Source organism: Drosophila suzukii, chromosome 2R, assembly GCF_043229965.1.
Source record: "Drosophila suzukii chromosome 2R, CBGP_Dsuzu_IsoJpt1.0, whole genome shotgun sequence".
Classification (NCBI taxonomy): Eukaryota; Metazoa; Arthropoda; class Insecta; order Diptera; family Drosophilidae; genus Drosophila; species Drosophila suzukii.
Window position 1 is genome coordinate 16,776,225 of NC_092081.1, and position 26,192 is coordinate 16,802,416.

General features: G+C 43.9%; 1 protein-coding gene across 24 annotated transcripts in view; it reads right to left on the bottom strand.

The window, feature by feature from the left end:
* The window catches only part of Zasp52 (Z band alternatively spliced PDZ-motif protein 52), a 60,700-nt gene that overhangs the window by 10,860 nt on the left and 23,648 nt on the right, over positions 1-26,192 (bottom strand). For 5 of the 24 annotated variants that reach the window (XM_017085129.4, XM_017085127.4, XM_017085140.4 and 2 more), the window contains exons 3-11: positions 12,505-12,656; positions 12,273-12,429; positions 10,747-10,880; positions 9,881-9,975; positions 8,882-9,158; positions 6,652-6,846; positions 5,467-5,575; positions 2,661-3,740; positions 1,767-1,917 (exon numbers count right to left, since the gene is read on the bottom strand). In XM_017085129.4, coding sequence (XP_016940618.3) covers positions 1,767-1,917; positions 2,661-3,740; positions 5,467-5,575; positions 6,652-6,846; positions 8,882-9,158; positions 9,881-9,975; positions 10,747-10,880; positions 12,273-12,429; positions 12,505-12,656 — 2,350 coding nt within the window. Of the gene's footprint in view, positions 1-266; positions 468-1,766; positions 1,918-2,660; positions 3,741-4,012; positions 4,273-5,466; positions 5,576-6,651; positions 6,847-7,566; positions 7,964-8,881; positions 9,659-9,880; positions 9,976-10,746; positions 10,881-12,272; positions 12,430-12,504; positions 12,657-26,192 lie in introns of those variants that run through there. The other 19 variants (XM_017085133.4, XM_017085138.4, XM_017085149.3 and 16 more) reach the window with 11 other exon arrangements.

The window sequence follows — 26,192 nt, forward strand, 5'->3', positions numbered from 1 at the left end:
ATTCGCAATGGTTGGGGGCATGTGGGATAATCGGACCTGCTAATGAAATTCATTTGTGTGCTTGCACCTGAATGGGATTATATTGTAGCTGTATGAGCGCATGGAAACGTGATATGGCAGGGCTCTTTAAAGCAGCAACTTTCGGATGATATCGGACTCAACAAGTCAATTAATCTACGGCAGTGAATTCGAAACAACGAACAACTACGGAAACTTTGGGCTGCGAGGCAATGGGATTTTCTTTTGCATTTTTGCCAGCATTTTACCTCGGTAAACATTATTATTGTTGTAGGTGCTATAGTTGGTGTTGTTGGTGTTGCTGCTGCTGTAGTTGTTGGTGGGGGTGATGATATAGGGGGACTGACTCGGGGTGCTATAATTAGATCCCATGGGGTAAGAGTTCCTATACTGCTGCTTCTGCTGATTGTTGTATTGCTGTTGCTGCTGCTGGTACCTTACATTACGACCTACATATGTACACGACACAGAGAAATCGGTATATATACACGGGCAGCAGACAAAAAAATATATATAGTGTGGATTGTAGATAGTAGATTGTAGAGTGCAGAGTGTGTAGAGTAACTTAAACTATGCTAAACGTTTTATGCAGCCACATTTGCCAAATAGTTTTCATTTAGTTGCTCACGTGGGCGGGGTTTTAACGAGCAGAAAATGTTTTAGTAAATTTCGCCAGAAGCATCTCGATAATTTCGATAATTTGAGGACTGTTGTTGGTTAGTTATACCCGTTACTCGTAGAGTAAAAGGGTATACTAGATTCGTCGGAAAGTATGTAACAGGCAGAAGGAAGCGTTTCCGACCCCATAAAGTATATATATTCTTGATCAGGATCACTAGCCGAGTCGATCTAGCCATGTCCGTCTGTCCGTCTGTCCGTCTGTCCGTCTGTCCGTCTGTCCGTCTGTCCGTCTGTCCGTCTGTCCGTCTGTCCGTATGAACGCTGAGATCTCGGAAACTATGAGAGTTACAATACTGGGATTAGGCACGCAGATTCCTGAGATTCCTGCGCAGCGCAAGTTTGTTTCAGTAGAGTGCCACGCCCACTCTAACGCCCACAAACCGCCCAAAACTGTGGCTCCTACAGTTTTGATGCTAGAATAAAAATTTTAACTGAAATGTAATGTTCTCATCAATACCTATCGATTGACCTAAAAAAAAGTTTGCCACGCCCACTTTAACGCCCACAAACCGCGAAAACCTGTGACGCCCACAATTTTTATGCTAGATAAAAAATTTTAACTGAAATGTATTCGTCTCGTCATTACCTATCGATTGACTCAAAAAAAAATTTGCCACGCCCACTCTAACGCCCATAACGCTTAAATCTGTATACCGCCGGTAGGTGGCGCATTTTAATCTCGCTTTGCTGCTTGCATATCTCCATTTAGCTGAGTAACGGGTATCTGATAGTCGAGGTACTCGACTATAGCGTTCTTCCTTGTTTTCTCTGTTTACGGCTTCACGGTTAAGTCATGTGCAATTTATTTCGATCAATAAAAGTATATATATATATAAAACTCATCGTCGTTACAAAACAGAAATCTGGTTAATACTATACAACGATCGCTCTCTACATCGTCTATCACTCATTGTTTTTTTTTTGCTTTTTTCTTCTCGCTAACAACAAAGGAACTAAATTGGGCTATAAAAGGTATATGGTACAAGTATGGTACAAATTCTCGATTGGCTTAAGCGACTAGACCCATTCACCTTCTGACAGACAGCCGTCGTCATCATCATCCTTACCTTGTTGGCCCACATTGCTGCGGGGCAGAGTGGCGTACGGGTTGTTGCCGCCGGGGGCGGGACGCGGCGACTGCTGCTGCTGCTGCACCGGATAGGACACCGGCGACTTGGGAGCGGCGGCTCCGAAGGGACGAGCGTAGCCCTGGTTCACCTTTGGACGGGAGAAGGAAGTGTGCGATTAGTTGGGTCCTCTATATATCTTTGATATGTTTCAATTCGGGGGTAACACCTTACAACACTTAACAAAAATCTTAGTTAGTTTCTTAGGGCTGATCTGAGCGAGCTGCGGCGCGAGCTGAGCGGAGCAGAATGCAAGGTACTTACTTTTCGCGATGGTTGATGGTCATTGATTAGGTCAAATAGCCAGTGAGCAGCAGGGGTTTATAAAAAAGGATTCTTTTCAATGAGAAAATATAACTAGATATTTTAAAAGAACAAATTTAAGAAAGTAGTTTTATAAAAAAGAGGATTTCATTCAGTATGATCATCAAACATTAAGTTACATTTCTTTACATTTTTAGAGAGAACGTATACAAATCTACTAAACTTTCCATTCAATTTCGTTAAATTTTTAAAGAGAATGTCTACAAATCTAGTAAACTTTCCATTCAGTTTTGATACTAAAAGACCTTATTCAAATAATTAATATACATTATTTCCCAGTCGAGTACTCCAAAGCAATAGGTGCCACACTTCGTTAATATTATTTTAAAAGAGTTTTTAAAAACTGCTCTCCAATAATTGGTTCCCTGATTTCCCTGAATTCTGTTATTTGGGGTTCCTAACGTTAACTAATTTAGAATGCTTGTTATCCCAAATATTTTTCCCTGTTTTCCCTGTTGCTCACTGTCCTCGACCTTGGTCTAATTGAGGATTGGGAGTGGGATGTTTTACCTTGTAGCTGGGGCCCGCCCCTTTTCCGGGGGCCTGCACGCTGCGGATGACGTTGCCGGTGAGCGTGACGTACTCGAAGGGCTGATCCCCGGATTGGGATGGAGGTGGTGGGGCTGAGGCCCCCGAGTTGGTGCTAATCTGGCCATAAATCGAGGACGGCTCATCCGCCACGTAGGCCGACATATTGTCAGATGTTGCTGTTGCAGCCGGGCTATCTGTTGCAGTTGCTGCTAGAGGTGTTGCTGCTGCTGCTGCTGCAGCTGATGTTGCTACTGGAGCTACTGTTGCTACTGTTGCTTGGGGGCTTGCAACCTGATGTGGGTTAAATTTCAATTGATTAGCAAGTGTCGCCGTTAGCGCTGCCACAAGCGGCTGTTGTTGGTGTTGCTGGTGGGGCAGGTGTTGCTGTGGTGTTGTTGCCTGTTGCACTGCAAATGGCTTGGCCGTGTTGTTGTTGTGTCTCTGTGAGGGTGTAGCTGGTGTTGCTGGTGTTGCTGTCGTGTGCTGGGTGGGTGTGGTGTTGTGGTGTTGCTGCTGCAGCTTGTTGGAGTACTCTTTCAACAGCTGGTTGTACGCATTGGGGCTCTTGTTCTGCGTATTCATGTCGTTCTCATTCTGCGCCGCCTGCAGCCTGTAATTCGTCACGGCCTGCGGAGGGGGCGGTGGCGGCGGGGAGGGCGGCGTCATTGTGTAATTATCGCCCTGACCAGCGGCCGGAGCAGCCAGCGACACCTCCAGCGACGTGGAGGAGCCGGATGTCTGGCGCGAGTGCAGCGGCGAGCCAAAGCGGTCCAGCGACAGGGTGGATGAGTAGCTTTGCTGGCTCTGGCCCACGCCACTCCCACTGCCACTCCCACTGCCGCTGCCGCCCACTCCGGAGGAGGAGGAACCACTGGAGATGGATGACAGGCTGCTGTGGGTGCGCGTGTGCTCCTGTTTTTGCTGCTGGCTGGTGGACAGGTGTTGCTCCGGGGAGATTTGCTGCTGCTGCTGTTGCTGCTGCTCCACCTCGTACTGCAGCAGCTGGGTTGGCGAGGGGGGCGGTGGCAGAGGTAGCTCCTGGCTGCTCTCAGACTCAGGCTAAATGGGTTAATGCGGGCAGGCGGGCGGGGGGGTTAACAAAGGCGGTTAATTAAAATGCACGAACAATGCAAGTGGCACACAACCTACGGCTGATGAACTAAAACCCCATTGCGTGTGTGTGTGCTTAGTTGTGTGTGTTTGGTGGTGTTCTAAAAATGGCTAATAGGTCAAGGTCAATGGGCGGGCTAAGTAAAAGCCCCGATCCCAGAAGGGGAGTGCTGAAAAAGAAGCCATATTCCTTGGGTAATCCAATCGGGTGATTATGCAACCTGCGCAAGTGATTCGCCAGAAGAGCTTCTCCTGGCTTAAATCACGGAAGAAAGAGTCGTTTCACTTGATTCGCTAATCGTTGGTCGTTGGAGTAATGTTTATAAACCGATTTCTGGACACTTTCCGAGTTATATCCCGTCGCTTTTGGTCACTTCTCTGGTGTCCGCTCGCTGCGGACACAGTTACGGACACTTCGCGGACACGGACACGTTTGCGGACACGGTTCTTGGGATGCGAGATGCGCACTGAGCACAGGGCGCAACGAAACTGCGGCCACGGCGGCCAAAAAGCTGCCAAACCGTTGCAGCTGTGTGTTTTTTATAGATGGCCGAGAATAAAAAAAAAAATCGCCGAACATATATAAGGCGGAATGAGTAAAAAGCAGCGCTTGGCATATATATTTAGCTTTTAGCAGCCATTGCACATTTCAGCGAAATGCGCTGGCCGCGGCAGAAACAGAAACAGAAAGAGATTCAGAATCGGATTCAGAAAAATAGTAAAATAGACACTGCACTGTCTACGGACCGACCACTATTTATACCCCCGTGCAATCAATCTGGCCATGTCGATCAGATTGATTCGCCTGTCGGTGCCAAGGGGGAAGTCTTCAATCCCTCAATGAAAGCCCCCTCCTGTCAGACCCCCAGATCTGCTTACCCAATCAGCCGTAGGTCGATCCAACAAACATAAACAATAACTCCATGCTCCATGCAAGGCAAACAGAGGACTCACGCAAAAACACAGAGAGAATAAAATATAGAAACACAGGCAAACACATAAGCAAATTGTACACAGAGAAAATAACAAGGCAATGTGTCAAATCCATTTCTAAGAAATTAACCATTTTATCAATATTTATAGATCATAATTCTAGCATGTGTCAGCCATGCTTTTGATACTTTTAATAGCACCTCAGGGCATAATTAATTTTCTCAAATAACTCGACACACTTTTCTCTGTGCTGGCAAATGCATAAAACTTTTCCATTTTCATTTGATCGCTTTGTGGCCAGGAAAAGTGAGGAACAGCCAAAGAGAAAACAGTGAACAAGTAGCGTTTCTTGATAAAATTGCCCGGGATGTTTGAACTTCTTTGCTGGCAAAAACTTTTCGCATTATATTGCATTTTTCTCTGCCGGTTGTTTTCCTGTTCTGCAGATGATTTTTAACATTTTAGCATATGTCGGAAGCTGGCGCTTCCGGCGAAATGTGCTGAGTTTAAGCAAACATTTTTCCTGGCAATATGATAGAATTGAATGTTGCAAAGGCAGATTCAGGTGCAAAAGGTGGGGGTTACTGGGAGTGGGATTCCTCCGACCGAAGACCCCTGTTTTTCTGTGTCTATATCTATATACACGTCTGTGTTTCGTTGAGTGTCTGACATTGTTTTAGCCACGGCAGGGAACAGTTAACACTTAAGGAGGGGTAACCACCTTCTGGGAATCTTTACTTACCGGTGCCGGAGCAGGGGCGGAGTTCCCATTGGAGTAGCCGTTCGAGTTGCCACCGTATCCGTGCGTGTTCAAGGCCGACGAGATGGTGGAGGCACTCAGCTTGGTGTTGCTGTGGGAAAAACAATAGAAGAGATATCCTTAGACAAGTGCCCGATAAATCAGATTCGCCAGCGGTAATTGCCTGTCACCAGCCATTCGCACTAATTGCCCCCCAGTGCAAGACCTTTAATTTGGTTTTGGCCAACAACGGTCGACATCGCTTTAAATTAGGCAAATAGCATGCCAGAAACCCAAACAAAATCCAAATGCCAAATGCAAATTGCAACTGTCACTGGTCGTATATATATTTCTGACACACCAGCAATATCGCACACCCTTAGGCGGTTCGCCCCTCAAATATCACTGCCATCCATAACCCATAACCCATAACCAATGGATAGCTGGGAAAGTGCATTCCCAGTTCGATTGCCATCGTTTTTAGTTGGCATGCAAAGTATGTGGCACACACATATGTTGCCAATTCATTTATTAAAAATTTGCGGCACAGCCGATGACACGTCAGCAGAGCAATCAGTGTCGCCTCTTTCATTTCCAAAATCGGAAAGTGGCCAACCAAAAATAAAACAGGTCAAGAGGAATTTTTGGAAAGGGTTAATCGAAGACCAAAACACCCTGTTGACTATATATTATGGATAAAAATAACAATTTTAGACCCCATTTTAAGTAAATATAGGTATATTATAGGTATTACCATAGATTATATGAAATAACCCACTCGGGTAAAAAAATATATGTAGTAAGTATTTTATTCCAAGTCTCAACAATTTTTTTTTTATTCCTTTCCACAACAAAATTCTGGTAATGCACTAGGTAATGCCCTTAGTATTTAGCTGTATACTTTATCATTTTAGAACTCATATATCTTTTAAGGGTATTCCAAATTCCCACTAGCGAGTGTATGTAAATACAATACTCGGTTGAGCATGGGCGATTTTTCGTCGCCGGCATGTCAGACGTATTTTGGCATATAGCGAATGGGCTGAATTTATTTATATTTCATTTTCATCTGTAGGACCAGGACCTCCTATCTCCCTTCACCCCTCCGCCACTGACCAATTGGCCGTGTAAAGGGGACATGCCGCAAAAAAATCAGAGGAAATATTTGGAATAACTCCGATCACTTACGGCTTGATGGGGACGGGAACGTAACCCTCGGTGCCAGTGGGAGGATTGTTGATGGCGGCCTGCCTGGCGTGGATGTCGCAGTAGAGCTTGTTGTTGAAGTTGTAGTAGCCCTGGTTCTTCAGAGAGGTGCCGCAGGTGGCACACTTGAAGCACTCCACGTGCAGGTTCTTGTCCTTGATGCGCACGAACACGCCACTGAAAAATTGGAGGGGGATTATTAGTGGATTCATAGTGATGGAGGGACAGTTCGAGAAGCTCTTCAAGGGTCTGGATGGCGAGAATTCATATCTCTTGAATATTCGATGCATGTGATAATCTCTTTATCGATACATGTTTTACAGTGGTATTTAAGGTATATATTTTAATATTTAATTAAATACTTCAAGAGGTAATTCCATACTTTTGGTAACTAAAACGGATAAGCATTACTATATTTCCCCACATTGAAGAGCCCCTCGAAAGTTTTGCAGACATTAAACTCGGTGATTGATAGAACAGCACTTGATTGACTGTGATTACTGATTACTACTGATAGTTCGCTGTGCATTTGTGTGTGAACATCGAAACAGTCCCCGAGCGAATCTGTTAGCCATGGTGTTGCAGGTAATGCGAGAAATATGTAAAAAGCTATAATGCATTATCGAGTTAAGCTCCGATGGCGAGCCAATTAAATTGGCATACAAATTAATACAAATGATGGCTCCCATGGATCTGGTCCGGATCAGGGGGCTTTATTCGTGGCTGGAGCTCAGGTGTTGGGGAGTGCGTGAATGGCAAACAATTGACTTGGACGCCGTGAGTCCGTGGTATAAAAGCGAATTAAAATGCAGACACACGGGGGAAGGGTCGGTAGATGTGGAAGTGGCACAGGCGACGCATGAATTATCATTGATTCGGCGAACAACGAATCCTTACACAATGCCCACGCCGCACAGCTGGCAGGCCGGATGTCCGCTGGCGGTCAATGGACGTGGTCGACCATCCTGGTCGGTGGCCAATGCCGCCGCCGCCGCCTCCATTTCGGCCTTGTACTCGGGCCCCTGGAGCCCGGGGCAGATGGGCAGCACAATGATGCGCGGATCGGCTTGCTCCTGATCCTGCTGCTGCTGCTGCTGTCTGAGCTGCTCCTCTTTGTCCTTTTGGGCCACCGGCAAACTGGGCCTGTGTGGAGCAGCCGGCGCCAGGGATCCCGCCTGCAGCGACACCCCAATCCGCTCATCCTGCTGATGCTGGTGGTGCAGCGGAGTGCGTCGCTCGTTGCCGCCAATCGCGTGGCTCTGTGTCCAGTAAAAGTTGGCGGGACTGTGTGGTTCTACATAGCACCATCATCATCATCGTCATTGAAGCGGAAAAGCTCAATCAGTTATTTGGAAAACGCATGTTCACAACCTGCCTGAAGTCTGCCCTTGGAAACTGAACCCTCTAAGCACCCCACTAATTGCTGGGATTGGGTTAATAGTGCAGAAGCATCGCCGTTGTTGCTGTTAGTCAATGTGCATACACAAATGCTAATTTACACACACGAGGGGGTATTTAGTCGGTATGATAAGGTGGCAAATATTTGTATCTCAAAAGAACAAAGGGTGTAATTAGGAAAACCTTTGTGAAACTTAATGTAATTGCAACTCCTACCCTTGATAATTTACTTATTTACACACATTTGATAATGTAATACGTAAGTAATATCTACTGTAGTATGAGATTTTAAGATTCAGTTCGGAATATTTGAAGATTGTTTTAAGGAAAATCGTTGAAATTCATCTAAGTAATTGTCTTTGGTTTGTTAAAATTTAAACATTATATGTTTCATTTTCATTAGAAAATAAATCATCGATCAAAATCCAAATTTAATAAGCTTACAAAGAGAAAATAAAAGAAAGAATAGCTACTAAAATACGATTTTTAGGATGAAATACTTCATGTTTGCAGATGTTTTGTAAGGTTTTTGTATACCTTATCATATAAAATCAGAATTATTTCTTAGAGCAGGTGTTCTTAAGTTTGTTCTTATAAAAACTTTAACAAAATGTTGGTTTGTATAGAAATTATTCAAATTAAATCAAGACGGAACTTAAGGAACTTAATATATTAACTTAAGGAGTTGATCATAAATAATATTACAATTCCTTTTTGCATCTCTGAGATACCAGTACTTATCACCCTACCATTACCTAGTTAATACCCCATTTTATTTTTATTAGAGAGGTGAGATCCTATAGGCTGCACTTACGTAATGAGGCGCTCGCATTCGGTGCAAATGTTCTGGCCAGTTGGGAGTCCGCCGGTGCTCGGGGGCTTGGGGGAGTTCACGGGGGCGCTGACATGGCGAGTGGTGCTCGATTGCTGTTGTTGTTGTTGTTGTTGCTGGTGATAGTGTTGTTGTGGTGGCTTGTATTGTTGTTGTTGTTGGTTGTACTGCTGTTGTTGGTTGTATTGCTGTTGCTGTTGTGGCTGTTGATGTTGCTGTTGCCGGGGTGCATCATGCTCGCAATGGCTGTTGCCGAATGCTGTTTATATGTATTGTTGTGGGCGGTGTTGTGATTGTTGTTGCAGGTTGTTGATTTTGGTGTGTATGAAAAACAGTTTAAATACAAACATGAGTTAGACAGAAAGATAGACAGAAAATGGGCATTCAATGGGTGTGTCTTGAAGTTTTCTTTAGCAGTCGATGAGAGACAGAAATGAGCTGGCAATTCAAACAAAAATATAGCTCATGAAGCTTTGAGTAATTCTATACCTATAAATCAATATATATTCTACTACAATCAGGCCTGAAGGAAAGATAACTAAACTATATAACCCCTTCTAGCAATCAACTAGCAAACTGTTTGTCTATATAAAACTCTTTGCTTCACTGAAGATAATACTTTAATAACTACGACTTATAAGGTCCGTGCAGGTGACTTTGAAATAGTTGGTTAATATATATTTATAGACATGACTGTGTGTGGGCACTAGAAATGTGTCTTCAAATAGAGAAAACGAAAGTCCATTTCCTTTGGCTGGTCTGATGGGTTAAACGACAAAAGAACAGAAAGAATTTAGTTACATTTGTATTACAGAATCTCGCCCATTTCAAGGTCCCTGCTGGGCGTTTTAAAAAAAACATTGGCTATCATCTGGCAGACTGCCCACCCCCTTTAATCGCCCAGAACATCGCTGACGAACGGATTGGCACCGTCGTTCAGGATGAGCAGCAGGCGGGCCAGCTCATAGTTGGCCCCATTACCTGGAGTGGACTGGCCGGTCTCCTCCTCGCGCAGGAACTTCAGAACCTCGGAGCGATCGCCCTGGTATTCCTTCTCGTTCTTCTTGAAGTTGACGCTGGAAAAAGAAAGTATTTTTTAGAAATGTATGAAATAATATTTTAAAGTTATCATAAAATCAGCTTTGGAATAATTCGGTTTCTTGATTTTCCTAAATATTCAATACCGAAAAGGTTTTGTAATGCAAGTCACTTTGGTAAAATGACTATGAACTGGCTGTCCAATTTGGTCAGAAGGAGAAATCTTCCTTACGAAATTTACCAAAGGAAAGGGAAAGAAAGGAGAGTGGGCTTTAACGATAAGGATGAAATCCCGCCACAGAACAGGAGTAAATGAAACCAAGAGCCCTTGTGCTCGGCTGTAGCATACTTTTCAGCGTGCACGCTGCGCAGCCCGAAAGTATGCTCCACTAAGTGAGTGAGTGGCGGCAACAAGATTGTTACGCATCCGCCGCGTTGGCCCGAAATCCCCCAAAGAAATTAAGCGCTAAAGGCGCGCGATTCGGTCCCACGCGTGCGTTTTGGCCCGCAAAAGTCGACCACTGGCACAAGTTGAAGCACTTGGCCCGACTTCTGCAGCAACGGCTATCATTTGCCAAATTGCACTCACCGTTTCGAACTGCCTGTGGTTCTTCGCACGCCCTGCTTTCCGCCTTCTGAGTTCGCATTTTTTTTTGTTTTTCGTTCAGGGCCAAAGCAGAGCGCAGAAAGAACATTTTTAAGTAAAACTTTTCCTGATATTTCGCACTGTCACGGCTGCGGCCCAGACAGTTGTTTGTTGCCTTTTCCCCCAGCTTTTCACCCGGGTCTTCTTCCCGGCAAAAACTTACCCGAGCACACCGCCGGCCAAAACCTCCGCCTGGGCCGAGAGTGTTTCCGCAATAGATTCCTCGCTGTAAATGCCAACCGGGGTGTTGTATTGTTTATTGACAATGCTCTTCACGCCGCCATCGCCGCCGTTGGCCTGAAAAATACGAGTGGGAAGTAGGAAATACATGAGAACTTGGACCAGGCTGAGAAAGTGTGAAATGAGCGAAGTTTCTGGTGCAAAAGCAACAACGATATCTCCCCACGCACTTATTGTAATTGGGAATTATTGTTCTTCATTTCTGAGCCCTTCTCTGCACTTCTCACAATGTTAAGCTAACTGAAAAAGTCTTCTTTTATATTTATTATCATGAACCAATTGATTTTTGTTGAATTATGGTATTATTGTTCTCCATTTCTGAACCCTTCTCTGCACTTCTCACAATGTTAAGCTAACTGACACAAATTCTTTGTTTTTTTTTATTTTCATGATTCCCATTGATACATTTAATTTGTGTATTGTTCTCCATTTTGGAGCCCTTCTCTGCCATTCTCACATTGCTAAGCTAACTGGAAAAAATCTTCCTTTTTTATTTTATGATATGAATTTACTCAATACAGATTACTGTATTCGTTGAAATTTTCTTTCATTAAATAACCAATAACAACTCTTCGAATATTCTTAAGCCTTTTATAATATTTCCCCAGCTGGAACATGCTCTAATTCCAAATTGAGTTCTGCATCCGTCTGCCTTGGAACTTGCATATTAAATTATATTCCCAAGCCGGAGGTGTTTACCAATATCTTAGTTCCATTTCAACTATGCCATTTGCACAGCCTTAAATCACATTAAGCTGCTATTGCTATGCTTCCCATAATGTTGTTCCTGGAACTTGGCACATAAAATGATCCCAAATCAATTTCATGTCCGTTGTCATTGGCTGGAGCTATTATTATACAAATTCATAACAATAAAAGATACGTAAATGTATGCATATCACACACACAACAGAGACATTACTATGCATGGCAGGGCACAGATACAGATTCAGATGGGCGGGAGATTGTGTGTGTGAGTGTGTGTGTGAGGGACCTTTTGCACATTAATTCTTGCCAGGCAAATAATCCTAGCACTCATATTCATTACTCATTCTGACACTTTTCAAAACTACGCACAAACAAACTGAGCGTCAGACAGACAGACATCGTATAAATGCAAATGTTGTCAACTCATACAGAGGGTTTGGTGTTTGGGGTTCGGGGTTCGGGGTTTGGGGATAGGGTTCCTAACCCAACAACCGAAAATGAAATGAATGAATATGAAAAGCCACAGACAGACAACAAAATAAACGCAAAGTGTGGGGAGTGTGGGCGGTCTAGAACTAACTATCAACATCATTGGTCATCATCAGGACGTCAGCATCAGCTGGGCCACTAAAACTTTCCGCATTCCCAACTTTGGGCTGCCAGTTTATGAATTTTATAAATGATGTGGTGCAGGGACGGGATGGGGATATACTCTGCGTGATTGCAAATTAGTACACTCACGAAGGGACGGGCCGCGTTGTTGTAGCCACAGCCGATGTGCTGGCTGTCCTGTTGTTTGTGAGCCAGAGAGGTCTTCGTCACCGTCTGCAGATACGGCGAGTTGGGCTGCGGCACATTGCCCGTTGGCGTCACATGCGGCCTCCAGGTGGAGCCGCCACTAAAGGGTAGTAAAAACAGAAAAATTAATAAAAATTCCCCCATTTTAGGAGACGAACTTTGGGCCACCACCTACCGCTGCACTGTGATGACAAAGTTGTTGCCAGAGCGCACCACAATGTCCTGGGCATCCTTGTGCCGTAGATTGAAGACATCCACGTCGTTGATCTTCACCACCGCATCGCCGGGCTGCAGGCCAGCCTGCTCGGACAAGCTGCCGGCGTTCACCTGGAAAAATCAAGGAAAACCAGGCCAGTTAGTAGCCATCATTCGACTCAACTTCGATTTGCCCCGGCCATAACTCACAGCCCCGCAAAAATGCCCCATTGGCTTTAAATTTATTATGCTGCAACTGCAAAAATTATGAGCGGCAGTCCGAGTCCAAAACTCGCGGTTGCGCTGACTTTAGCCGAATATATGGTATATTCCACATGCCCATTGAAACATGCAGATACAGACATATACATATGTATATCTGGGCTTTACTGGCCCGCAACTATTGGCCAAAGTTTAGTTTTATAGGCGTTTGTTTTCATCATTTATTTATTTCCGAATATATGTATGCTTTTGGTCCGCGGGGAAATCGTGCGGGAAAATGCCATAAATTTGCACGATTAAAATCGTAAAAGTTACGCCGGAGATTCTTCTATATGGCCGGCGGCTGTGTGGGCGGAACTGCCGGCAGAGAATTTTCAACTTGAAATTGAAATGAAAGGCGGTGACTCAAACTCAAGCACGGAGGGTTCCGGATAACTATTCATTACCAAGTTTTATTCGGAAAAACAAAGTTGGTAAATGGCAGTTAATGTTTATACACACACTAGACTTATTCCAAAATGATTTTTGACATATGGCTTTAGTTTTATACAGTTGATCACATTTTAGGGGCTCATATAAACATACCTTCTTTTAGAATCATTAACTAGGGTAAATAAATGTGGTTTTTAGACCTGCACACATCCCAACCTTTTTACTATTTCAGCTCCATCTAAACCCAACCTGCTTTCGGCAAATTTAAAGCCGCTTAGCATGGAAGTCACTTGGCCTGTCAATGTCGCTTCATCAGCCAAACTAACCAACTAAGCACACACTCAATCCCTGGCACACATAGATACACTCATCAGGCTAAAGTCCACAACCGCAAAATACAGCCACACACGGGCGTCGAGGGAGGGGGGTCATCTGCTCCTGTTGCTCCTCTCGGGGTCTAGGCCAAAAGTTGGCAGGGGTGGGGGATGGAAAGGAGGTCCAAACGGGGGCTCAGGTGTGCCCCAAAATTATACGCGCCATGCACGTATCCACTTTGGCAAATTGTCTGTTTATCAGACAACTGGCAGGCCCAGTCAGTCAGTCCCCTGAAAACCCCTGAACCCCTGAACCCCCTCCCCGAAGAACCCCCTTTCGACTGTGGTCGGTTTATATTTGCACAAAACGGGCGACGCTCGTGCAAAAACAAACACAAACAGAGACACTCGCACACAGATACGTCGCCTCGGTGTGTGTGAGCATAAATATTTCATTGGCGCACTCACCAAGCGAGACACCTAAATTTTGTAATATTTACAAAGTTGCCAAAAAACGTCGAAGCCCCCCGAAACCGAATCGAATTGAATCGAGGCGCAGCGAATCGGAGCAGCCGAGCAGAGCCGACAGGTTAACCGAGCCACAAAAATGTACACTGAGGAAAGTCACGAAAAGATCTAATCGATATAAGAATCTTTATCTTAAGATCAGGTATTTTCATTTTATCAGTTGCTTCCTAGGGATTTATTAATACTAGTATATTGAGTTTGTAATATTATTTCTTGAAAAAGATATGATATTTTATTTTACATTTTCAAATATGGAAGGATACTAACTTTCGACTTTTTGGTTTCAATGAAAAAGTTTATTAAATGGATACGTTATAATTTTGTCGTAATTTACTCTACTTCAACCTTTTAAAAAACAATAATTTAAATGATTTTAAAGTCTTTAAATTTTAGCTAGATTTAAGTAAATTAGTACTATTTCATAATAAAGACCTCCATCTCCACCGACAATTATTTTGTTAAATTCTTGACACGCTTTAATTTCTTACAGTGCACAGCCAATCCCAGTGCCAAAGCCAAAACCAAAGCCAAATCCAAGTCCATATCCGACGTGTGCCGTTGACATGTTCATTTTCTTGTTGTCGGCTGTGGGGAAAATTGAAATTGCTTGGCCAAGGTGTTTTCCAGACAGCAACAAATAAGTCCTGGCTCCTCGTCCTGCTCGTTCCCCTTCCCCTTCCCATTCCCATCGCCAACCCCCTTCAGCCTGCCAGGCAACCGAAATCAAAGCGAACGCGGCCTGAAAAGTATTTTTTTGGCACGGCTTCGTGGGTCTGGGATATTGACATTTGGACAGTTTTATGAGTACCTGCGATCCGTGTTTGTGTCCCCTTCCCATTCGAATATCTATCTGTGCGCTCGTTCGACATTTGTCAGCTTTATAGCATTTGCGGCTGGCCGACAATTGACAGAGCATTTGTTTGTGCTCTTTCGAATGACTTATGAGCGGGCCAGATGTACGTCGAGATGGACAAGGACGAAATGGCATTACCAGGAGCCCTTGGTCACATTATTAGTTTTGCTGCCAGTTTCCAGATCCCACAGGTCGAGCTTGTTGGCCATTTGAGGCAGTATGTTATGACAGGCCCTGGATACCACATCCCTTGTGGAGTATATCAGTCGAAAGGGAGCATAGCCCACTGACATAATTTTGTTGAATTACTTTGAGTTTAGAAAATGTAAGTTTGTTAAAATACATTTTTACTACTAGCTGTAAGCTCTTCATGGGTGGTCATTACAATTTAAAGCCTTTCTCTGCGCTTCTCATAAAGCCAAAAAGCTGCGACGCACCCACTTTGCACCACAATGTTGTTAGGTAACTCCACATCCCGCTCCCTTTAGTATCCTTCGCTGAGGGAGTAGGACATTAATGCGGTGTCCTGGCACATTACATGTGTGTGGGCGGTCACAGGGGCCAGAACCACTAAATGAGAAGCGAAGCTGTAGCAGGCAAATGATGATTTATATTGTTGTGAGTGGACAGAGCTTGGGCGAAACATGCCCGGCTGAGAGTAAACGTTGTAAAAATAATTTCATTTGCATTATCATCAGCATTTCCCTGGCATGTGTTTAGCATTTTACTCCGCATCCGCATCTGCATCTGCATATGTATGCCCTGTGCTTCTTCCGTCGGTCCCACTTGAGGGGAGCTCTTGAAATTATATGCGTTATGACAAATACTCCCAGATATGGCCAAGTGGCTTTCGTGGCGATGTTGGTTTGGCGCTGGCAGCTCGACAAACATTTTCACAAAAGTATGAAGAATTTCGTCTCGTTTCGTTGTCGAGTTGTTGAAGTGTTTGATTTGCCAGAGTCGAGGGAAAAATGGTTTCGGCCAGCCAGAATCGGAAAATCCATAAAGCAAATGAAATTCTGTGGACCGAACCGAAGCCAAAGCCAAAGGCCCGTAATCAAGTCAACTAAGCGCTGCTCAAATCCATTCAAGTGCATTAAAATTGAATTTCGTTCAGCACACACATATATAGAGTGAGTCCAGAGACAAAATAACAACAATGGAACAAAAACCAAGCCCCAAATGCATTCTCTACAAGAGGAAAATCGGCGAGGATGGGCCATGCTCACACATTGTATGCAAAATATTTATGTTGATAAATCAAGTTTGCTTTTGTGGATTAGGTGTATCTCAAATAAATTGAATTTGCGGCGTAAATTAAGCCAGAACCAAGAGCCAGGACACACACTCCTTCACTGCTCGCATTCGCAGGACTCTGAAGTGGAGGCCTAACAGCCAAGTTCTGCCAAGTTGTCGGCCAAGTTATGAGCTTGTTTAATTGAAAATAAATCTGCTTAAAGCCCCAGCTGAGGCGAGCAATATGACAGCCACACACTCTCATTTGCCCAGGCCCTATATCTCCATCTATATTTCTATCTCCGGTTCTCGGGGGGCCGTAAAAAGCGAAAAGAGAAATTGCGGAAAAGTCGTAAGTAGAGCGAACATGAACAAAGCAGATAAAATACAAAATACTGCGGAAATGCAGCGCAAATACAATGAATCTCAATGTGTATGAATATGCATGGCGCATCACTCATACGCCACGTCCCCCCAGAAACAGAAGCCTCGCCATAGTAAATCACTGGAGTCCGTAGTCCAAAGTCCGGAGTCCCCGAGAACTCCGCCACTGGTGATGCGGCTTTCTGGCACAAACAAATGGCAACCACAACACTTGACCAGCGCGAATGGGGACGGATGGTTGGGGTTATGGGGCTGGGAATGGGAATGGGAATGGGATCGGGAATGGGATCCCGATGGGCAAACAGTTTCCAACTAGACTGAGCTGGCAGCAGCGATTAAACCGGGCCAAAGAGTGAGTGAAAAACAGCAAGCTACCGGCTGGAGAAACAATTCACTACCACTTGGTTTGCCTGGCAGTTTAAAGTGCTTCTTGCCACCATTTCTCTCTGGGCCAGGACTCACTTCAGCTTAAAGCCCTCGACTGACTTCATTTTTTTTTATAGCCCCCCCTCGACATTCAATTAGATTGGAAAAAGTCCCCAAATCACTTGCTAATGGTTTCGGCTCTGAACGTCGCTCCTCTAACCATCATCCTGGGTCCATTTTACAAAGCTGACCGGCCAGACAGACAGACAAATAATATTTATTTATTGATGGCGAAATATGGGCGGCAGCAACTGCAACGTCGTGGCACCCGCCAAACTGTCGGCAACATTTATAAATTATGATTGCAATCAACGTTCAACAAAAGCGCGTTCCACCATCAGCTTGTAAGTTGGTTGTTATACTCTATGGCTTTTGGGCACTAGCAGGCCCATTAAGAATATTATTTTCTTTATCTTTATATTCCATAAAAATAGACTTGGAGGACTTAAGCTTGTCAGAAACTATCTGATGTTTAAAAAAGCGCTTGGTTGGTTTTAAATTCTTGAGTAATATTATAAGTTGTATTATATATGGGCTACATCTCTAAATTAGATATTGAAACATTTTTATATTCTATTTGTAAAAAAGATACATTCCAGCTAGGGCATTACAAGTTATGTTATGTTTCTGTAGCTAGATCTCCCCTTTCTGATTTGGTAGAATGACAGATGCAGGGCCACACACAAAATGGATGGGAAAAGGCAGAAAGAGCGTGAGAGTGAAACACAGTCTGACTGCAATAAACGTGACAATTTATATAAATGTTGCATATTCATAACGAGGAGCAATGGGAAAAAGTTTGCCACAATGCCGCGGCTCTCGGCTAATGAATGTTGGCCAGTTCGGAGGAGGGATTCGCATGTGGAGCAGTCACTGCCGCCAGGGGCATTCCAATTCCAATTCCAACTCCGTTCCCATTTCCACATCCACCCAGGGACTTTTTCTAATCCGCTGCGTGGGCGCAGGCAGTATGACGATCATTAATCTGCCGCTAATGCCGGACCTCACTTGCAGGTCTCCAAATCATCCGCACACGGGTAGGTTGTATCTTTGTATCTGGTATCTGCGAATCTGGGGGCTGGCGTGTGTGGATTTCCTGGACAGCCAAGGCAACACCTCTCGAGAAACGGCCATCGCCTTGAGGGGCTTGGCTCTGGCTTTGACTTTGGCTTTGGCTCTGGTTTTAGCTTCAGCTTTGGATTTGCACTGGACTTTTGCAAAGTTGCGAGTTGTGACAGCAGCAAAATGGGTAAAAACGAGTGAGAAATTGCCAATTGCAGTTGGAGCTGCACCAGGTCCAGGTGAAAGTCCCGCTCACGCACGAGTTTGTGATAGATTTGCTGATTACTTCGGGGACAGGTTTTCAGTCCGAGATACAATTTAAACGATTCCCACTCACGCATGGCATTTCTGTAATTTCTGTGATTTTTTATGGTCACTCAACGAAAGTGTTTTACTGCTTTCAGGCACACAATGGACTTGGGGATACGGATCTTACAAAGAAATTGATTTAACTAGTTTGGGATTTAACTGATTCTCCTGCAATAAATCTAGACAATTTGTATAAATCACATCTCTCTACAATTGGCACTCTGTAACTTCGCCTGGCAAGTACTTGATCCAATTGAGTTCGTATTTTTTCTGCTAACTCTCAAAGATAGTTTCTTTTTTAGCTGGCCCCCCATCTCGGATCCAATTTAATCATCAGCAGCTCACACAAGCTCATCTGGCGGCTCATCTTCTTGGAGCAATTTACGGCTCCCGAGTCCCCGTTTTGTGTCTCAGACTGGAAATTGAGTTTAAATTGCTCTCAGCTGATGTCGGGGCTCCTCTTACCCGGCTAAACTAGAATTTCAATAAATGTCACATGTCCCGGCGCTGCCTGCATACGCAAATTGTTGATTAAAGCGAGCAGAGCAACCTGAACCTGAACTCCGGGCCAAGAAGGGTTCATTAGGCAACGGGCCGGGGTATCCGGTAACCCCATCCGAGTGTATATATGGGTTAATAAGGCGGGAACAGCAGGATGTGTGCAGCTTCCACCTCGGCTGACATCTTGTGCCTTGAATGTCATTAGCGTGGCTCGGTGTTAGTTGCCCCCTGAGGCAGATCCACCGGCGGATGAAACCCCAAAAACCCAGGCACACACAGCGGCAGCAGGAGCAGGGGCGGCGCCCAAAGGGGGTTGGCAGAGCTGGCAGACAACTGCCAACTGCCGCAGCGCAAACAAGATTAATTAAGGAATGTAAATTTCGCAAAATTACGCGCCATTGTTTGACTCGGGCCCTCTCTTTCTGGCCCTGTCCCCCGACAGATCTCCATCTCTATCCCGCTGTGTGTGCGAAAGGGTGTTGAGATTTTTTCCATTAACAACATCATCAATGGGCCGCGGGTCGCAAGGTCGAAAGGTGTCCTGACCCACACCCCATTTTCCCCCCCTGTTTGTTTGTTTGTTGCTGTGCGACGACGGGTTGTTGTTTTGGGGACTTTAGCGGATTTCTGCTGACTGCGGCCCGGAGTTTAGCCAGCTTTTCAATTTCAGCCATGGCACGGCCGCAGCTCCAGATCCTGTTCCTGCTCCATCCTGCTCCTGGTTTTGACCAGAGTTCTGCGCTTGTCAGTCGCCGCATGAGCCACTTGAAGGGTTGGCCAACATTTTTAATTAGTGTCGTCAGCGTCAACGTCGTTTGTTGCCGATTTTATCCAGTAATTTGAGATTAAAAAGGGGTATATCGTTTGTAATGACTGGGGATGGAGTTCACAATAAAGTCCTGTTCTAATGTGTATCATTTCATTTTTGATTAGATTGCCAAAGACATAGAAGCTAATAAAAAAAGCTACTTCATGGCAATGCCTTATAAAAATTATGAAAAGTTATAGGTATGCTGGTTAATTGCACACCTATCTTACTCTTTAGGAAAAGTTTAATTCCATACAGCACTTTTTCTAACCCAAATGATATGGTGTCACACTAGTACTGGGTATACCCCATTCGGTTTTCCCGACACCAGTCAATCCGTTTGTTATTTCTTCAGCTGGTTATGGCTGCGGTTGCCTTGAACCCTTTGTGTATTGTGTCAGAAGCATGCATAAATTATATTTTCTGCGGGACGTTGGAAATTTCTAATGAAGCCCGAAATTGGTTTGCGGGAAATAACGAAGACGTGTGGGCCACACATTTGCCCAAACAGTGGATTGGGAAATTTTCGGTAATGGTAATAGGGGGGTGGGAAACTTTCCCAACTACCTGATACCCGCTGGGCGGCAATGTGTTTTCGCATTTTCCCGCCACGCATCTCGACCAATTTCCCGGTGGCCAATGGTTTGGGCCATTGTTTACGCATTGCCGACGAACGTGTCGAAATGCGAGGCGTGCTAGTCAGCTGCCAAAGTATCTGCATCTACAGCCATGTATCTGGTATCTACGTTTGCAACTGGACTGCAGTCTGGCATATTTGGGTCAGCCTTTAAATAAACTCCCTGGCAGAGCAGGAAATGCCAGTGTTTGTTTGATGTTTCAGTTACACATCTCTGATGGCTTAATAGGGCCAAGAGGCCGGAGATGCTGTGTTTGGGTTTGGGTTCCTGGAAATGCCAGAGATGTGCTCGGGCATCCATCAATCCTGGGCGCAGTTCTGACAGCCGTGAAATCGTGTTAAACGTAATCTCAGACTAACCAAAAATCACCCTCCTCCACATCTCCTCGCCACAGTTATCCGAGGCATGAATGATGGCACTCAAATTACATTAAATGGAATTCCGATTGAGCCAAAAGACCGACTGCTCAGTCCCCCCATCGAACAGTCCACCAATACCGATCCCCCAATCCCAGAATGACAATGACGATGACAAGACAATGGCGGGGCAACAGAAACCGAATTCGAAATGGAAACAGTAAATGGCATTTACATGTTCCTGTCATAAGGCCGAAAGGGGAGCAGGGAACCAATTTAATGAATCAGCATCATCATCATCAGCCATCCAGCTATCCAACTTCGGGTAGGCCTCTCGAAATGCAGCATTGCAGATATCGGAGAAGTTGCAGCTGCAACGAGTGCAATCAGACAAATGCAATTAGGATTTGGCGACGCTTTCGTGTCGGGCATTCTAAGCATGCCACATCGTCATTCTTTTTCGGGTCTCCGGATTCCGGTTGCCCCATCCCGGGGGAGAATGCAACAAGCCCAAGTTGAGGCACAGACATGATGCCGTGATGCAAGGTCCGACGCTTGCCACCGGGGAGTTGACATGAAAGGCGCCGAAATGTCGATCCACGAGGATGAAGTGAACATCTCCAGGCTGTCCCAAAAGGGGAGGAGGAGCCATGGAAGGGGATTTTTCAAGAACTTTCAATTAAAGCCTGCTCTCTCTTTCATCAGATATCTTTAAAGCCTTAAAGGAGATAGCGCTCCCACTTTTTGTATAATATTCAATTAAATGGTTCATGTTACCCCTGGTAAAAGAATAAATACTTAATGGTGGCAGCCTCATTTTTAATACATTAAAAAGCCATTTTGGCCGAGCATTAAGAGATAGTAAGCATTAAACTGGCACTTTAGTGAACATTTTTAATTAGGTCATCCATTTAAGAGACATTTTCTATAGGGGAAATACTGGCTTATAAAGATAAAAGTACTGCCACAACCTTTTTCATCTAAGAACACAAATATGTTTTCTATGACTTTCGTTTCTGCCACGTTTACAAACGTACTCAATAAAACTTTTAAAGGCTTTTCATATTAAATAGGTTTCCAAATGGAAGGCTCACTGAGATGTTTAAACACCCCCCTGCTTACCCAAAAATTTCCCCGAATTTCCCGGCTTCTTGTTTGCACTCGAGCAACTTTTGAGCCTTCGCCGGACTGCTGATGATGTCCGCCCGGCTTGGCAGCTCTCAATTAAATATTTAACTTTAAGAAATGTAATTTCAATTAGCGCCACAGCATTTGGCCATTAGCGTGGCGAGCGGCGAGTTCCGAATGCCGAGATTTGTGCCAATTGCGAAATACGGAATACAAAAACAAGAGCTGCGATGAATGAGCAAACAGCAAGGAGCAGGAGCAGGAGGAAAATTGTGGGCGGAGTTGGAAAAGTGGGCGGGGCGGGGGAAAGCGTACAATTCGGACACCACCCGCGCCGCTCACTCACTCGCTCAAAATCATTACGTGATTAAGGTTGCCATTACGGCCGGGAAAGCAAAAATAGAAAACTAGAGCATGGCACGCAGACAGCTGCAGAGGGGTTTTCCGCGGGGCGGAAAATGGGAAAACCGGGAAAGGGGGGCAGACGCTCTGCGACCGCAATTGCGCTCGCTTGGTTTGGCGGAAAATGAAAAAAAAAACCAACAAAATAAATAAAAAATAAAAACCGAAGAAGCAACAAGAACAGAGCCAGCTAAATAACAGCAAATAGAAATAAATAAATCAGCGACACGGCAGCGAACCTCTGGGGAGGATGTGGAGGTGGTGGCCAAAGGGTCGTCTTGGCCGCACAAAAACAATTAAAATGAAAAACCGTAAGCACTCTAATTCCGGGAGGAAAAGCGGGCGGAGTCCTCTCGGGGGGCTTCCCCGCCATCGAATTCGTATTCCTCACCCGCACGAGCGAACAAAATGGTTCGAAAACAAATTTGCCGATCTAATTAAAAGCTAAATTGTGACCATTAAACGGGGTTCACAACGCCAGAGTCTGCTCTACATGCAAAAAAAATTGATTCAACCGGAAACCACAATAAAAGCATCAGAACACGATTATAAATCACCCGAAAAAAAGGAAATCCAAGCTAAGAAAAATCAATATCGAGCTATGTTTACTAATTCTACTTAGTACAAAAAGTAAACTAATTTTTCAAGTTTAACAATAGCATATAAACTAATATACTCAAGACAAATACATTTTTCCCAGTGCACTATCTGTGACCTTAAGTGGGTACCACTGCATGGAAAAACATTGAAAAGCATTTAAGTTCGCTCCGCCTTTCAACAAGTTGGCAAGCAATGCAATTTACGGATGCAGGGGGATCGACGAGGAGGGTGAAGTGGAAAGGGTGCCAGGATGCAAGGACATGGCCATTAGTGGGCCACGAGAGGAATAGAAAAAAAAAGTATGCCAAGCTGACCACACAGCGCAGGATAACACAGACGAGAAAGAGAACCAGGACGAGGTTCTGGAGACTGGGAATGTGGACACGGACGTCTGGCAAATTGTAAATTAATTGATGAAGGCGAGGTTTAGAAGAGACAGGGACAAACTCTCGGACTCCGAACTCCAGAGGTGGTCGTCGAAAAAATTGTCCAGGGTTTGACCTATTTAGTTGTGTTCAGTATGTAAATTTTATGTTTCATATGACTATCAAGGCAGCAAAGAGTCAAATTAAAGAAGATTTTGTGAAACATATTTTTAATGACTATACAAGTTGGGTCAAGAAAGAACCAAAAATGTAAGGACTTTTTCTTATTCGGCTAATAAACTAATAATAGGTCCAAAACAATTAAAGAATTCGTTTTTTAAAACTATTTTTAGTTTTACATGGAAAAAAGAATGAAAAAAGGTTATATCATTCGTATTCCCTTTTAAAACATCACTATTTAAGAGTGCTTTTTCATATAAGGTTATAGGTATGTCATAATCGCTAAACTTTGATTTTATGTATAATATGCTCCATATATATTATCCTTAGGTGACCTTTAACCCCTTTTCAGCCAAAGCAACAACATTTTTTCTACAAATCGTTTGGGGTTTCGGTGAGCTTTGCTCGTTTCTCGATGTTGGGGTCACTCATCATTTGGGGGAGTTCTAGCCCCCCGAAGACCCCCTTGTCAGTCGCCCCTGGAATCAAGCAATTCGAACTGCAACTGGCATCTCGAACGGAAAGAGATGGCAATACAGATGGAGCAGGATGGAGGAGCGCTGACAAATTGCTGGTAGCAAGATTAATGCCTGCATTATCTTTCCTCATTTGTCGATTGTCAATGCAACTGGGCCGCGTCCGCAGCAGGATGACAACAACAAGGGCTACAACAGAACCTGCAGGGACGACAGCAGGACGCCCCTGGGGCGTGGCAGTTTACCTTTACCTTTGCGTTTTACCTGTCCTGTGCCGCATTGTTCTCTGATTTCCCATTTTCCTCCTCTCTATCGCTGACATTTTTCAATTTGATGATGCGCAACAAGAACAAAAACAACAGCAACAACAGCGGCGTGGGCAGCGTCCTTATTTTCCAAGAGCTTTTCTTTTCCCTTTTTTTTAATGGCATCTGGCGTTGGACAAGGTAATTTCATTTTTATATTAATGACAGTATGTTTGATGCATGTCCCTTCATATGTCGGTCTCGCTCGCTTAATCACTTAAGACTCTTAAATGCGGAAAAAACAATGTGCCACATGGGTACAGTACTGCACAGAACATTTTAATGGCGAAATGCTCGATAAAATGTGTCACGGTCTTGTTAAATTTAACGGCAGTCGAAATACAACTCTGCAAATTGGCCAACACGAAATGCGAAAAGTGCACTAATTAGTCAAGTCATCGATAATTCATCGATGGGGGCAGGGAAGGCTTCGCGTGACAATCGATGCTTTTGTCGAAAAGTTAATTTCGTGTGTGTGACAATAGCAGTCTTCTAATTTGAAAATGCAATTGCCAAAAACTAGTTCAATAATAGATAACTCCGCTAATTGCTTTTATTTTTCAATTACCAACTTATATTTTTAGAGCAATTTTAATCTGCTTAGTTTTGAGCCGATTGTTCATCACTAAGCCATGTCATCGCTAAACATACAAAGCGATTCCTTTTTTTTAAGTTTTGACTAATTGTGAATAAATAAGTGGTGAAAGGCTTTTATATTAATAAAAAGCTTAAGTAAACTTGTCCTATTTGTTTTTGTGAGAAGTGCTCATTTTTTATTATCAACCCCTACATTTAAAAGTACCAAAAGGCTTTATTATACGGCATCAGATCAAAACAGGTAACTTGGCATATCACATGTTTTATCTTAATTGCAAACACTTGTTAAAGATGCATTTAATTTTCCCTACAGGTAGGTGAGACATCCAGAAGTACACCATCAAATCAAGGGCGGTGAGTGTTGGATTTTCATATTTTCCATTTGCCCTTGTATCTTACACCTGCACCCATGTGTATTTGGAACTCCCCCTTCTGCAGAGTTGTGAATGCCACCAATTAGCAGAGTCCTGCTTCCAAAAAAACAGAAAAGGCGAGACAATATGTTCAGCTGAGCTCAACAACTGCAGGCTAAAATCTAAATCCTTGCGTCCAATAAAAAGAGTCGAAAGGATGAGGCTGGAGGGGAGGACTCCGGAGGGTCTAACATTCCGGATGTGCCTGTTGGTCGTCGAAAAACTAGCGAACTTTGCAGACAGAACAATGCCCTTCGGATTCCGAGTTGAGTGGAATTTTAGGTCTAAATCCGGCAGGGTCATAAAAAGTGCTTATTACATTATCACCTCAAGCGTGGCTGAGCCGGCTGTGGGCAGTGCCACGCCCACCCGCACACACTGGCTCGTCCACAAAACGCAATTCACTCTCCCTCTCAGTCCCCTTTTGTGTACTCTTCCGTCCTTTCAAAGGGTATTACGATTTCTACACTCGTTTGCCTAATACTATATTCTTTATCTCAGATCTGAAATGGTACCATACGAAATGAAGATTAGATCTATTGTATCGAAACTCTGATCCTTTGTTTCGATTGCCAAATATTGGATGCTCTTGTCGTTGTTGTAGAGATTGTCTTAATTGTTAAAAACGTTTTACTGATCGATTTCATCAGGAATTATAAACAGAACAAGTTATAATGATCTAATAAGTCATTAGAAAACATTCTTTTGGCATTGTGAATTCTTTTTCTTTGATTAAACCCCCTTTTAATTCCAATATTATCTGGCACCGACTTGGTTGCTCAATCTCTTAGCATTGTGGATTTTTTTTCTTTGATTAGACCATTTGAAATGAAGATTAGATCTATTGTATTGAAACTCTGATTCTTTGTTTCGATTGCCAATTATTAGTTTCTCCTGTCGTTGATGTAGAGATTGTCTTAATTGTTAATTGTTATACTGATCGATTTCACAAGGAACTATATACATTAAAACAGAAGTAAAAGTTATAATTATATTATAAGTCATTCGAAAACATTCTTTTACCATTGTGGATTATTTTTCTTTGATCAAACACCTACTAATTTTAATATTATATGACACTCACTTGGTTGCTCATTCTCTTAGTATTGTGGATTCTTTTCCTTGATCAAACC